Below are 15691 nucleotides of genomic sequence, written 5' to 3' on the forward strand. Positions count from 1 at the left end.
TCTGTCTGTCTGTCTGTCTGTCTGTCTGTCTGTCTGTCAATACTATCTGTTTGTCTGTCTATCTATTTATCTATCTATCTGTCTGTCTGTCTATCTATCTATCTGTCTGTCTGTCTGTCTGTCTGTCTGTCTGTCTGTCTGTCTGTCTGTCTGTCTGTCTGTCTGTCAATACTATCTATCTGTCTGTCTGTCTGTCTGTCTGTCTGTCAATACTATCTATCTATCTATCTGTCTGTCTGTCTGTCTGTCAATACTCTCTCTCTGTCTGTCTGTCTGTCTGTCTGTCTGTCTGTCTGTCTGTCTGTCTGTCTGTCTATCTATCTATCTATCTGTCTGTCTGTCTGTCTGTCTGTCGGCTATCTATCTATCTGTTTGTCTGTCTGTCTGTCTGTCTGTCTGTCTGTCTGTCTGTCTGTCTGTCTATCTATCTGTCTGTCTGTCTGTCCGTCTGTCTGTCTGTCTGTCTGTCTGTCTGTCTGTCTGTCAATATGTCTGTCTGTCTGTCTGTCTGTCTGTCTGTCTGTCTGTCTGTCTGTCTGTCTGTCAATACTATCTGTTTGTCTCTCTGTCTGTCTGTCAATACTATCTGTCTGTCTGTCTGTCTGTCTGTCTGTCTGTCTGTCTGTCTGTCTGTCTGTCTTTAAAATGCATAAATTTGAAGTGTAACATTGGCTAAATTATCAAAATGATCATTTAGTAAATGTAATGTTTCTTAAATGGATTTACACTCAGAGACAGTGGTTGCTAATATCAAGTGATAAGATAAAGTTATCATTGTAGTACTAACATGAAAGCTTGCTCTTATGCTGTTTTGATCAATTTGTTGTGCACTATTTTGTTAAATTTATTTATTTTTATTTATGTGCTTTTTTATGTTTTATCTCACACTTGTACCTGTAAGCACCTTTACTTGGTTCTTTTCCAATCCTTATAGATTCTGAGGAGTTGGAGATCTTCATTTCTGATTAATTCCTGCATGTCCTGAACAGTAATCTTCACTCATCGAGTACAGACAAAGGGAGCAGCCACAACACAGACTCGCAGACAAAGGTAATTTTGTGAAGACAGAGGGCAGCAGCACTTCACTTGTGTATCTGCAACAGGATGTTGTTCTAACTAAACACTGCTCATTTGAAATGAACATTGTTCACACATTTCATTTTCAATCACCAACACGGTTGTCTCTCTCAAACAATTGATACAGATAATACAAAATAAAATAATTTATAAAAAAAAATATATACAGTTATTAAATATATCACAATATTAATCAATAATGTAATATCTAATACAGTACAACCATTCTTTTCAGTTTTTATGTGATTTTCCACTTATTTAGGGTATATAGCTGGATAAGTGTTGTTAAACACCTGATAACAGATTAAATTTGCAAGAAATATTTGTTAATTGAATGTACCAGATTTGGTCTTCAGTATTATCCACTCACAGTTACTTAAAAAATGACAAAAAGTTGCACATGTAAGTAGATTCCATACAAATCTATCTTGGTTTTACAGTAGCAACAATAACTGTAGTAACTATGGTTACTATGGTTTGTATGGAAAACCCCAAGACTCTTGGTTTGTGGTGTATGTTTATTAAAAGCTGTAAAACCTCCAGTGTCTTTTCAGACATATTTAATTGCTCTCCCTAGTGGACAGGAGTGTAAAAATCTGATGTCACATTAATTATACACACACATAACATATTTTTTTCACTGTATTACAGTCACATTACATAGACTTCCGTTGATTTTATAACAAGTTAATGATATTTTCTGTCACCTAATCCAACCCCTGCACTTACTCATCACAGAAACGTGTGCAAAACACTAGATATAAATAAAAGCATGTTTGGCCGATTTGTAAGCCTTTTTAAGTGAGAACCAGTAAAATGTCCTCACTAGTCAGTTGTCATAATATTTCACTATATAAGTGAGGACATTTGGCCCTCGCAAGTATAGTCAAACCTGTACACACACACACACACACACACACATAGGCGTAATAGTTTTTATACTGAGCTAATGACATGTTCTATCCCCTAACCCTAAAAATACCCTTCACAGAAAACTCTGCAATTTTACATTTTTAATATAAATTTGTTTAGTATTTTTATTTAGCAAATTTGTTTAGTATTTATTTAAGACATCGGAATGCCCTCATAATGTAGGGGCCGTGGCCTGAATACACCCTACAATATAAGAACTTTGGGTGCTCATATTGCACACCTTCCAGCCAATCAGAATCAAGGTTTTCTCCAGAGCGGCTATATATATATATATAAATAGACTAAATTAATAACTTTTTTACAACAAAAATGAATCATCACTGAACTTACTTAAGCTGGACTGAGATGCTATTTTCTTCTAACTTTGTTGCCAAAAGCCCAGTTCAGATGCTTGCGGCATTGTAGGCGCTTTGGACGGTGGACAGGGATCATAGGTACTCTGATTGGTCTGCGGCTACACAGCCTCATACGCAGCAGAGTGCGATGCACTGTGTGTTGTGACACATTCGTTCCATAACCATCTTTAAAATTTTGTGTGTCTTGTGCCACAGTAGATCTTCTGTTGGCACGGACCAGACAGGATAGCCTTCGTTGCCCTCGTGCATCGATGAGCCTTGGGTGCCCAACACCCTGTCGCCGGTTTGCAGTTTGCCCCTCCTCAGACCACTGTTGGTAAATTCTCACCACTGCTGTCCTGAAGCAACACACAAGCCTTGTCGTTTCAGAGATACCAGTCGCCTTGACATAACAATTTGGCCCTTGTCAAAGTCGCTCATATCTTTATTCCTTCTGCATCCTACACATTGGTTACGAGAACTTATTGTTTGATTACCACCTAATCTACCCAGACCTTAAAACAGTATGTGGCCAGTATGTTTTGGCCCATGAGTGTATATTATAATGTAATTTATTCCTGTGATGGCAAAGCTTAATTTTCAGCAGCCATTAATCCAGTTTTCAGTGTCACATAATTCTTCATAAATCATTCTAATATTCAGATTTTGGTACTCAAGAAACTGGTTGCCCCCTGAAGCTAAGCAGGGTTGAACCTGGTCAGTTCCTGGATTGGAGACCTCCTGGAGGAGGTGTTAGTGAGGCCAGCGGAGGTGCTCACCCTGTGGTCTGTGTGGCTCCTAATGCCCCAGTATAGTGATGGGGACACTATACTATAACAAGCACCGTCCTTCAGATGAGACGTTAAACCGAGGTCCTGACCCTCTGTGGTCATTAAAAATCCCATGGCACTTTTCGTAAAGAGTAGTGGTGTAACCCGGTGTCCTGGTCAAATTCCATTGGCTTTCATCAATCATGGCCTCCTAATAATAATCTGCATGCTTTCAATTGACTCTATCACTCTCTCTCCTCTCCACCTGTAGCTGGTGTGTGGTGAGCGCACCAGCTTTGGATGTACAGTAGTACATTGTAAAGCGCTATATAAATGCTTCATTCATTCAAAACAGCTGTGCTGCTTAATTTTTTTGTGGAAACCATGATACATTTATGGGGGGTATTTTTTACAGGATTCTTTGATGTATTGAAAGTTTGAAAGAACAGCGTTCGTAACATTTACAAATGTCTTTAGTGTAACTTTTGATCAATTTGAATGCATCCTTGATGAATAAAAGTAATTATAGTTTATAAAGTTATTAATATGGATATTTTTCTTACAAAAACACTTCATGGCCTTTATTAATCCACTGGAGCCGTATGGATTACTTTTATGATGGATGGATGCGTTTTTTGGAGCTTCAAAAATTCAGGCTCTATACTCACTCCCATTATATAGCTTGGAAGAGCCAGGATATTTTTTTAATATAACTATATCATTTTTTTTTATATAATTGTGTTTGGCTGCAAAAAGAAAATCATATACACCTATATTGGCTTGAGGGTGAGTAAATTATGGTATCATTTTAATTTTTGGGTGAACTATCTCTTTAATTTCTTTAAAAAAATCAAACCAGTTTTTTGATGTGTAGAGTAGACTAACTGTAACTCTATTACTAAAAACACCAATAAGCAGCTTCATACATAGACATAATGAGAATCCAGAATGTACGTCAGTGACCACAACAAAGCTTTAACTGCTGAGAATCATACACTGTTCTCAGAACTGGGTTATTTCCAGTACTATGTCTCAGGTGCACTTTAAAGGAAATAATAAGAAAAGAAAAGAAAAAGAAAAAGACACCATAACTGACAGCACCTGGTTGAACAGAAGACACATGCAGCAGTTAGAGGAAGTTTGTTAAGGGTTGTTTATTTGTCATTACTCGTCACGCACAAGTCCAGACAAGTCTATAGTGATGTTTTGTCACACTCCAGGATTCTTGTTTCAAAGAACATGCCATTTCTGTATGTGGACTCTGTATCATTGTCATTTAATGTGCTCTCTGTCGTGTGGAAAGGCTCTGGCAGTTGTAGCGTCTGTCCTCTGTAACTAGGATTCGGATAGCAACAGGATTTCATAGAGCTCAAGTCAGTAACTTCACCCTCCTCGTCTACCTTGTCTTCCTCCTCAAAGACGACAAGGCCAAAGCCTTGCAGTAAAGTGCTCTGTTCAGGAATCACGTTTTCACTGGGTTTGCTGAGGTCTTGATGCTGCAAGAGAACAAACTCATGCACTTCCTCCGTCTGTCTCAGGTCCTGCAACACAAACATTTTCTCATTTGGAATAACATGCTCTGATGAATCATGCACATTAAGATCAATTTAATTGCAAATATACCCTCCATTTATTTTGCTTCACTTTCCATTAGTAGGTCTGGTCAACTCTATAGTTTATGTCAATCAGTTCTGTGAGAGGATTTTGCAAAATAACTTTTCTCGGTCTGATAGTTGCTTTTGAGGTACGTCACTGCAAATGCACTGATGTGACGTTGTGGTTGATATTTTTACCTCACCACAGTTTTTTTTGTTTTTTTGCTAACTGTGATGGAAGATTTAGAATGTGGGTCATTAATGTGTAGCATAATCAATCATGCCCTTTTTAAATATTGAGGTTGTTTCATTGGAAATAGGTTTAGATTCTTCAGCAGTTTGTGTTGCTAACCTGATCTTGCGGACATCTGATTTCTGATGTATCAATCACAGGACTGGGTACTTTAGGTATCAACTTACTCTTAAATCTGCAAAGCAAAAAAGACAGTTAAAGAAATGTTTTAGTAAAATACATTTACATATAACAGATGGTGCAAGTCTCTCTCTCTCTCTCTCTCTCTCTCTCTCCCTATATATATATATAATGTTTTTTTTAAATGTGTAATATATGTAAAACAATAAAGTTGTAACAATACAAGATTAAAATGGTAATATTTTGAGAATAAAATCAAAATTACAAGAATAAAGTGGTAGAATTATGTAGTAATATTTTGAGAATAAAGTCAAAATGATGACCAAGATGAGATTAAAGTTGTGTTTTGTCAAAATTACCAGAACAAAGTCATTGAATTATGAGAATTAAGTTGTGATATTTGTAAAAATGAGAATAAAGTCAGCAGTATAAGTTGTAATATTTTGAGAATAAAGTGAAAATTAGGAGAATAAAGTTGCAGAAATGCAAGATAAAAGTCATAATATTTTGCGAATAAAGTGAAAATTAGAATAAAGTATAAGATTAAAGTTGTAATATTTTGATAATCAAGTGAAAGTTGCAGAAATGCAAGATAAAAGTCGTAATATTTTAAGAATAAAGTCAAATTGATGACCAACAATAGATTAAAGTTGTAATATTTTGTAAATAAAGTCAAAATGACCAAAACAGTCACTGAATTATGATAATATAGTTGTGATATTTTAAGAATAAAGTGAAAATGAGAATAAAGTCAGCAGTATAAGATTAAAGTTGTAATATTTTGAGAATAAAGTGAAAATGAGAATAAAGTCGCAGAAATGCAAGATAAAAGTCGTAATATTTTAAGAATAAAGTCAAATTGATTACCAACACGAGATTAAAGTTGTAATATTTTGTCAATAGTCAAAATGACCAAAACAGTCTCTGAATTGTGAGAATAAAGTCGTAATATACTGAGAATAAAGTGAAAATGACTACAATAAAGTCATAGCAATACGAGATTAAAGTTGGAATATTTTGAGAATAGTCAAAATTACAAGAATAAATCTGTAGTATTGCGACAATAAAGTGGCAGAAATACGAGATAAGTCGTAATTTTTTGAGAATAAAGTCAAAATTACCTGAACAAAGTCATAGTATTAGAAGATTATAGTTGCAATATTTTCAGAATAAAGTCAAAATTATGACAACAAAGTCATAATATTCCTTAAAATTACGAGAATTAAGTAGTAGAAAAACGAGATTAAAGTTTCAATATTTTGAGAATAAAGTCAAAATTACGAGAATACATTTGTAGCATTATGAGAATAAAGTAATAAAGTTGTTATATTTTGAAAATGAAGTGAAAATTTCAAGAATTGTGCCGTAACAATATGATTTAAGTTCAATGTGATTAAAAAAAATCAAGATTCAATGTAATTAAAAAAAGTAAATAAATAAAGTCAGATATTTTTTCTTTAAACAGTGTTCCTGAAACCAAGGCCTTTTTTAGCTCTGTGGTCTACCAATAAAGCTACAGGTTATGTACAATATAACACAATAACATATTTTGGTGATCAGTCAGTTCATCTGTGATAATCTCACCTCTTGACAGCAACAGAGCAGATTATAGTACACAAGAGGGCAACCACTAAGACGCTCAGGATGGTCTGCTCCTGCCATGATAAGCCTGAATGAAAGGGCAGAACACATTTGCTGTTGGCAGGTATATTCTCACACTTCATTGTGTTTACTTCACACAAAAGCAGATAAAGTGTCAGTTCTGCATAATCATTTCTCATTCTGAAATGACTGTTTTAGTACCCATTTCTTCTGAGTGTGTTTCAAAGTTCACCGTTGAGTTCGGCCCTTTACCAGCCATTGTTTCTCCGGCTATAGAAACGGTGTAAGAGGCCCCTGGGTGGAGGTTCTTGATCTTGAAGCTGGTTTCATTTGTTTGGACTTCATGGAGTGCTGAAGCAAGAGGAACGGTGTTATAAACAATTTGTTTATAATAGATTATTTTGTTGGCTATACCAGTAAAAACTTCTATCTGCAGTTGTGACATAAAGGTTTCATAGCAAATAGATGATCAGTAAAACTACAAACTTTGCCTTACTTGTGTTTCCCTGTCCTGAAATCCAAATGAGATAATGCAGTAGAAATCCTTGCTGCCCCGCCACAGGAATGGAAAGCCAACTCACCACAGCTGATTCATGTGTCACATTAGAAATATTCACATTCCCTGGACCTTCAATAGGTGCTGAAACAAATGCAAACATTCCATTGTGAAAACTAGAGATCAATCTGGATTATATCTTACATTGTGGTCTTCGTGTTTCAATAACCTAAATAGACTAAACAAGGGATGCATGACATAGCAGTACCATATCGGTTATTTACGGAGCCCCTGATGGGACATGGTGATGAAAAAATATAAGATGGGAGGGACAATTATTTCTCAATTTGTGAACACAAAAGCATTGAAATATAATTTTCCTTCTTATCTCATTATTTTTCCATCACCATGTCCCTTTAGGGCAGGGTTCCTCAAATCTGGTCCTGTAGGGCCACTGCCCTGCAGAGTTTAGTTCCAATCAAACACACCTGAACAAGCTGGTCAAGGTCTTCAGAGTTACTGGAAAATTGCAGGTCAGTGAGAACGATCATGGTTTGAGCTAAACTCTGCAGGACAGTAGAAAATCCAGGGCTGGATTTGAGGAACCCTGCTTTAGGGGCACCGTAGTTATTGGCCAACATATCGTCCAATATAGGATATTTACTAGTGCAATTAACCATAATTTTACATTTAGCTGTCATCTAACGCATACTTAAAGGGGACCTATTATGCCCCTTTTTACAAGATGCCCCCAGAATGTGTCTGTGAAGTTTCAGCTCAAAATACCCCATATTCATGCTGTAAATGCCCATTTTTGAGTGGAAGAAAAAACATGTTGTTTTTGAGCATGTATCTTTATATGCAAATGAGCTGCTGCTTTCCAGAAGAGGGCGAAGCCACAGCTTGTGTTTCTGATACTCTGCTAAAAAACAACAACATCTGCTTGGTTTTCAGGTTTTGATTATCATCTCTATCGCGGTCACTCTCACATGACATTGCAGTTCTTCATCATCATGAAAATTTATTATCTGCATGCATTTTAAAGCAAAATGAGTCTAAATTTCTGATATATGGTATTCTGAGCGCACACATCCGAAGCATGCGCACAGAAAGCTGGATGTCAGATGGAGCATTATGTGAGTATTAATCTAAGTTCTTTTTCACGTCTTATTGCGTTTAAACTGTCAAATAGACGGTTATGTCAAAAACACACATAGTTCACTTAAACACAGTCGGTTACGTCTATGAACGTAAACAGCAAGTAAAGAAATTACGTGTATATATTAGATCTGTGTATTAAAGTGAAAGCAGGGTAATATACAGTACCTACTGCTATATATGCTTTTAATATGAATAAAAAAATATTTAAAAAAAAACCTGAAAATCACTTACTTTTCTTGATTGAATAACTTTAGTATCTTTAATAAGAACACATTTCTAACTTGAATGCTGCTGTTAAAGGGTTAGTTAACCCAAAAATTTTAATTTCACTAATTACTCACCCTCATGTCATTCTAAAGCCGTAAGACCTGCGTTCATCTTCAGAACACAAATGAAGATATTTTTGATGAAATCTGAGAGCTTTCTGTCCATCCATTGACAGCAATGTCATTGCAACTTTCAAGGCCCAGAAAGGTGGTAAAGACATAGTTAAAATAGTCCATGTGACTACAGTAGTTCAACCTTAATGTTATGAAGTGATGAGAATACTTTTTTTTGGAACGACATAAGGGTGAGTAATTAATGACAGAATTGACATTTTTGGTTGAACTAACCCTTTAAATGCTCTGGCGAGGAGATAAACATATCGGACTGTGTACAGCTCACTCAGGGCGGGGCTATGCTAATAGGGCAGAGTCTGTCATCAGTTGTGGGCGGGGCCTAAACATTTGTGACATCACAAAAGCTACAATCTGCAAACAGCTTGTTCTGAGACACTGCTAATGATTTATGGGGATTAAAAAAGGAGGAGTGGGTGGATATTTACCATTATAGGGTGGTTGTGTACACACTGCAGACACACATTTATGTTCAAACACCATGTAAAAGTGAATTTTGCATAATAGGTCCCCTTTAAATATAATCTTTAAAAACACTAATAATTTAACAACACACTGTTAAATATAATTTTATCGAATCTCACAATACCATTCTAATGATTTACTTGATTTATGTTAGTTTTTAGTGTTTTATTTCAAGAATATATTTAGACAAAATGTACGAAATTTTAATATCGACCATTTATTGGTCATAACAAAAAGTTATCAGCTTATTGATAATGGACAGAATCTTATGGCCACATTCTTAGTCTGAACGTACCTCCCTGTTCTGAGTAAAAAGGACACATATCAACAGTTTGAAGATGTTTCTTTCTCCTGGTGTGAAGAAAGTAATAATGACGTACAAACTTCTCCACCCCTGTAATTAAAACCAAAGACACGATTTAGCATACGCAGCACATGTTAATATGACACATGAACATAGTGCTCTACATTGGATGAATGATTTATCTCTACCTTTTTCAATATCCTTGAACGATTCGTTGCCTGAGCTGTTTACTGTACTTGTTCGGGTCTCACCGTTTTCCAGCTTGTACCATTCTAAGCAGGTTTGATAATCCTTGGTGATATTAGAGGGCTTGTCACAATCTGAAAATTAAAAAAAGTTTCCATTGTACAGTTTTTTTTTTTTTTTTTTTTTTTGTTACATGAGTAATTTATGACATAACACTTTAGGACCCCCTTCACCAAAAAACACACATACTTTTCACTTCCTTCCTGCTGTAAGCGCACACACTCAGATATTCATTCACATACAGTACATGAAAACCCAAGCTAACACACTCACAGTTCACACTTGCAGCACACTTACTGCTCAGATGTTTCACAGCGGGAATGATGATCTCCAGTGGAGGTGAACTTCCAACCTTGTTAGTTGCAATAATGGAAATCCTGGCCTCTGAATATGTTATTGAGGTTTTATAGGTTCGATCCAAAGTTAGCTTTTCCTTTCTCTTGGGTTTTTCACAAGCCCAAACACTGACGCTCAGCTTGTACCATACACCCCCAACAGACTCTTCAGCAGATGGTTCCTAAAGAAAATTGTTTCATTCATCTAAACAGAAACATTTCTGATGTCCAATGTTCTTCTTATACTTACATCCCAGGTGAGATTAATATGCCTGGTCCCATTCGTCCATTTTTCTACATGTTGTTGCTGTACAAGAGGGAGGCTGATTTCTGCAGAGAGGTGTTACATTTGTTAACCAAATATTTTCAGATGGTTAAACTTATTAAAAACTTCTTATTTGCACTGTATTGGCAGATACAGCTGAAATCGAACCTAAGGGAACATCCACCACTGGGCTCCAGTCACTCCAGAGAGTTTGTAGTGAGTCTTTACATAGATGTGGCTGCAGTTTGGCCTGCCGTCTCAGTTGGATCTGGTAGATCGTCTGTTTCTGTAGATGTAGCTTGTAGGACTCTATAGACATTCATCTCAGTCAGTTTTTATGTTTTGGACATGAATCATTTAAAGGGGTCATACATAATCATACTTTTTTTTTACACACCAAAAACAATGTATTTAGTTTAACTAAAAGTAATTTAGCTTTTCATTCCTAATTTCCAACATTTCTATGACCTTTAGAACCTTTGTCTGTTGCTGTACCTTTAAGAATCCATGTAAATACAGTCAATGTATTTGTCAAATTGTTAAAGACTCAAAGGATCAGAGACAGACACTGCATAAAAACTGACCTCTGAAAGGATTTGCAGAGCAGTAGGTGCTACACAAATCCACGTTTGACAGATGTTCTCACATTTTACTGTTAAACTTTTTATACTGTTAAACGTTTTTTATGAGCGTTCAGGATATACAGCAGTGCATTGTTTCGCACATCCTGTGGCAGCAGGTTCCATAAATAAGGAGCTGCATGACTAAAAGCTTGGGACCCCATAGAAGTAGTGTGAGTTCTAGGGAGAACAAGTGTGAGTGAAGAAGATGATCTTAAAGTCAGAGAAGGAGTATAAATATGAAGAAGGTCTAATAAGTATGAAGGGGCAAGGTTATTGAGTGCTTTGTAAGTAACAAGAAGAATTTTAAAATTAGTACGATATTTTTCCGGGTACAGGGTAACTTAGTTCAGGTTTGAACAACAAAACCAGACGGATACCCCTTTTTCACCAAAAAATAACTGGTTCAGAACTGGTGCTGGTTCAAAGTTGGTTCAACTTGCGAACCTTCTCAGAACCGGTTTGTTTTTCCACTGACTAGAGAGCCCAGCGAACGTCGTTACATCACTGTGTACGTTGCCATAGGCTACGTCTTAGCTTTCCTGAACGCTTGCGCCAAATTCAAGCATAACAATTACAATGGCGGACTACATCGTCTTTCTGCAAATGTTTCTCCTGGCTTTGCGATCCTATATTGGGGTCAGAAGAAGAAGTTTAGAACACATTTATGCAGCTCGTCTGGATTACTATAGACGGAGGTTACGTTCGAGAAGAAGTTCGACAATAACCCCGCCCCCAGCCCCCGACGTAAGCATGACGTGGTAAAAGGACGGTTCTAGTCCAGCAAAGAGTTGGTGCTGCTTTGGAACCAATTTTCCTGGCCGAGAACAGGTTATTTGGCTGTCGAAACACAAAGAACTGGTTCGCGAGTAGGCACCGGCTCCGAACCTGGTGGTACCTGGTTTACTTGGTGGCAAAGGGGTAAGTGTGAACTGGGGTTTGACTGGTTAAATGGAGTGTAGCTGATGAAGGTAAATGATGGCTAAAGGGTGAATCGTAAATTATGTGCATGTGTGAGTCAGGAGGGATTATGGGAAATGTAGTGTGGAGGTGACCGGTAATGGGGAAGTGACTGGACTGGTGACTGAGGATTGTGACAACAACATTTAAAACTTGAGTTCTGAAAATTACCGAATGTTTTCAGAGTACACTGAATTATTTTATTTAAAATTTGATTCTAATTTTATTTCTCGTGACATGACCCCTTTTAACCCTTTAAAGCTTTGTTATTTTTTGAACATTGCATTTAAAAAAAAATGTGTGTGTGTGTGTCATTAACTTTTTTTTTAAATACAAGGGCAAATCAATGTATCATTCAGATGACCTTATTTCTGCACTTTATAAACAGAGTAAGGAGTCTAACCTTGACTAGTGCTGTCCTCAGTTTCAAATGTCGCCTATAATTGCAGAACACATCATGTTAACAAAATAACAGATTCACTTCAGGATATGAAAATATCAGATTTTCTTAAATGTCTTACATTCTGCCATTCAGAGCCTCTCTCCCTCCATCTGATCTCATATTTAACACTTTTATTATCCTTTGGTTTCTTCAGTTTGAGAGACAGGATTCCAGCTGACCTTTTCATTCTGGTAATCTGAGGTGCACTGTATTTGACTGTTGACAACATGAGAGTGACACATTAGGCGCGACATACCATGCAAAATGTTATGCTGATAATATAATTAATTATTTACAATTAAATTTATAATAATGTAACTAATAATTAATAGAATCTATTTATTAATTATAATACAAATTTAAATGATAATGTAATATAATATACCATATTACCATATCATATACCAATTTATTAGAAACATGCAAAAACTTTAAGATCCCACCATATAAACTATCAGAAAATAGCAGTTTGAATAGATCTCTTAGATTGGTTCTTACCCAAGCATTCAAAGATGACTGAGATTTTGCTAGAATTGCAGGTGAGATTGTCCACTTGTGTTTGTACCCATACGTCCATATTTCTTTTTGTGTTTCCTAGTTCCTCCAATGGAATATATTTCTCTGAATGATTGCCAGAGTTTGCACACATAATAAAATTTTTCTTTTCACTGTCCCTGTGCACACCAGGAATTGAGATTTAGATTCATGCAGACTGACATACATAATCAAGCCTCTGTATCTGTTATTTAGTACAGTATAGCAATAATAAACACTTTGTGGCAACTCAATTTAATCTGGTCATCATATAAAGCAATCGAGTTTCTTCAGAAAAAATGGATTCATGTCATATGGATTAGTTTTATTATCTCTTTATGTACCTTTTGAAGCGATAAATAGGTAATTATGTAGACTGTCAATAGAGGGTCAGAAATCTCTCAGATTTAATTTAAAATATCTTTATTTGTGTTTTGAAGATGAACAAAAGTCTTACGGGTTTGGAACAGTGTGAGGGTGAGTACTTGATGGCAGTTTTTTCATTTTTGGGTGAACGGGTGAAAAAAGTTTCATTTTTTTATTTTTTACCCAAATCCTTTAACTTTCAAAAATAATCTCTCACCCTAAGAAATATTCCTGGAGTATAATGTTTGACAACTAGCCCCGGTCTCCCAAGTACTGATTTGTTTCACAATATGTGGCACATTCTTTAACTCTGAGGTTTACAATGTTTCATAACTATAAAGACAATGAGATTTGTTCATGTTACTTTTTAATGTGTTGGTTGAACTTACCTGATAAAAAGAATGTGTGTCTGATTCTCCTTAGGGTTTATCTTATCCCATTTACATATAAAGTCCTCTTCTGGTAAAGTTGAATTTTTGTAACACCGTGGAGTAGTTGTAGGTATACATCCTGCTGCTTTAAAAACATTTACATCATGGAAAAACAAAATCTGTAAGTTTGACTGTAGTAACTCACCTGATCCCAGCAAATATGTTTCTTAAAGAAGTTTATTGGCTGCATTTATTTGATCACAAATACAGTAAAAACAGTAATATTGTGAAACACTATTACAATTGAAACACATTGTTTTCTATTTTAATTTTGTTTTCTATTTTGATTTTAAAAATGTAATTTAATCGTGTGCATCATCATTTCATCATCATTTTGCATTTCATCATCATTTCTCCAGTCGTCAGTATCACATGCTGATTTGGTGCTCAAAAAACATTTATATATGCATTTATAATGTTGAAAAGAGTTTTTGCTGCTTAATATTTTTGTGAAAACCATGATACACTGTATTTAAAAGTTTGGGGTACATTTTTTTTTTTAAAGGAAGTAAAAATTAGTCAACAATGCATTAAATCGATCATAAGTGAGAGTAAAGACTTTTACAATGTTACAAAAGATTTCTATTTCAAATAAATGTCGTTCTTTTAAATTTTCTATTCATCAAATAATCCCGAAAAATAAAATCACGGTTTTCACATAAATATTAAGCAGCAAAAACCCTTTTAACATTGATAATAATAAACATTATTAATACAATCACCAATAACAATTGACAATAATTGAGCATCAAATCAGCATATTAGAATGATTTCTGAAGGATCATGTGACACTGAAGACTGGAGTAATGATGCTGAAAATTCAGTTTTGCCATCACAGGAATAAAATACATTTTTAAATATATTCAAATAGAAAACGTTATTTTAAATTGTAATAATATTTCACAATATTGTTTTTAAAAACTACTGTTTTTACTGTATATGTTTGATGAAATGCAGGCTTGGTGAGAGCAAGAGACACAGAGTCCTCTTGAAATTGTAATTATCGCAAACATTTGACGACACTTTTTAAATCAGATTGATGTTATAGTAAACACCTTAAAGAGCAGTTCCTTGAATTTGTTTACATCCTGTGGTTTTATAGTTGTTTAATGGTGGTTTAGGCAAATGGTGACTGGGTCACAGCTCTGATAAAATCTACACACCATCACAATCTTCTGAAATCTACATTGCTACTACTACCATAAAGTATATCAAGCTGATCTCAATATCATCTTCCGCTGTCTGCGGTGTTGTGTATGTGCCGTTCGCGCTGATAACATCAGCAAACATACCTTCAGTCAGACTGACAGAAACAACAAGCAACAGCACAGCCACTCTCATCCCCATCGCTTCTCGTGTTCGGAAAGGTCCTCACTCATAAGACATGGCGAATACACAGGCAGTTCAAGACGATCTTTGTACCCTGAGTTCACATTAAAAATCGTTGGGTTGGAAGTCATCTGGACTAGACACATGAGGGGTTAGTCTGATATGTATGAACTACTCATGTGTCTTTCTGGGGCAGAATAAGGTGCAAACTACTGCATCACCACAAACCACAACACGAGAGCAGCAGGGGAAGCTCATCTCACTTCATGAGAATTAGCAGGTTTGGTTGCCTGCTACACCCGTTTTTTACCTTCACTTTCAAACATGAACATGCGAGATGGAGATGCTACATGGGTTATATTTACAAATTAAATCATAAACCTAATTTACAAACCTATTGAGATCGCTTTCCAACAAAATCATCATTAACCCGACGTGGGTGGCTTTTAGTAAAGTGCTTTAGAGTAATCAGGATTTGACTCCTGAAACTGACTCAATTTTTACATCCTCATTTCATATGTAGCACACTACATTTTCCTTAACACACACTTCCTTGAAAACTTTTCATGAACTTAGAATTTAAATACTTAAAAACAATGTGAATACTTTACACTTGAGTCCCCATTCACTCATTCATCACAGCAATGAAACTTT

General features: G+C 35.7%; 1 protein-coding gene across 1 annotated transcript; it reads right to left on the bottom strand.

Annotated features, from left to right (window-relative positions):
* Positions 1 to 4250: 4250 nt before the first annotated feature.
* il12rb1 (interleukin 12 receptor subunit beta 1) lies at positions 4251 to 15236 on the bottom strand. The gene is made up of 15 exons (XM_081357926.1): positions 15001 to 15236; positions 13667 to 13793; positions 12876 to 13051; positions 12457 to 12593; positions 12339 to 12372; positions 10524 to 10664; positions 10341 to 10420; positions 10053 to 10272; positions 9698 to 9829; positions 9501 to 9599; positions 7182 to 7325; positions 6887 to 7036; positions 6668 to 6752; positions 5063 to 5138; positions 4251 to 4656 (listed from the first exon to the last, which is right to left on the bottom strand). The coding sequence occupies exons 1-15, from the start codon at positions 15053 to 15055 to the stop codon at positions 4309 to 4311; spliced, it is 2004 nt and encodes a 667-aa protein (XP_081214052.1). The 5' UTR covers positions 15056 to 15236; the 3' UTR covers positions 4251 to 4308.
* Positions 15237 to 15691: the final 455 nt, after the last annotated feature.

Source organism: Scardinius erythrophthalmus (genome assembly GCF_964197995.2).
Source record: "Scardinius erythrophthalmus genome assembly, chromosome: 25".
Taxonomy (NCBI): Eukaryota; Metazoa; Chordata; class Actinopteri; order Cypriniformes; family Leuciscidae; genus Scardinius; species Scardinius erythrophthalmus.

Excerpts from the sequence above, each read along its gene's own strand:
- il12rb1 (XM_081357926.1), bottom strand. The coding sequence starts at position 15,055 with ATGGGGATGAGAGTGGCTGTGCTGTTGCTTGTTGTTTCTGTCAGTCTG. Across the intron at positions 7,326-9,500 it reads TTTTTACTCAGAACAGGGAG|CACCTATTGAAGGTCCAGGG; the intron begins GTACGTTCAGAC and ends CATTTGTTTCAG. Across the intron at positions 5,139-6,667 it reads TGCTCTGTTGCTGTCAAGAG|ATTTAAGAGTAAGTTGATAC; the intron begins GTGAGATTATCA and ends TTTGCTTTGCAG.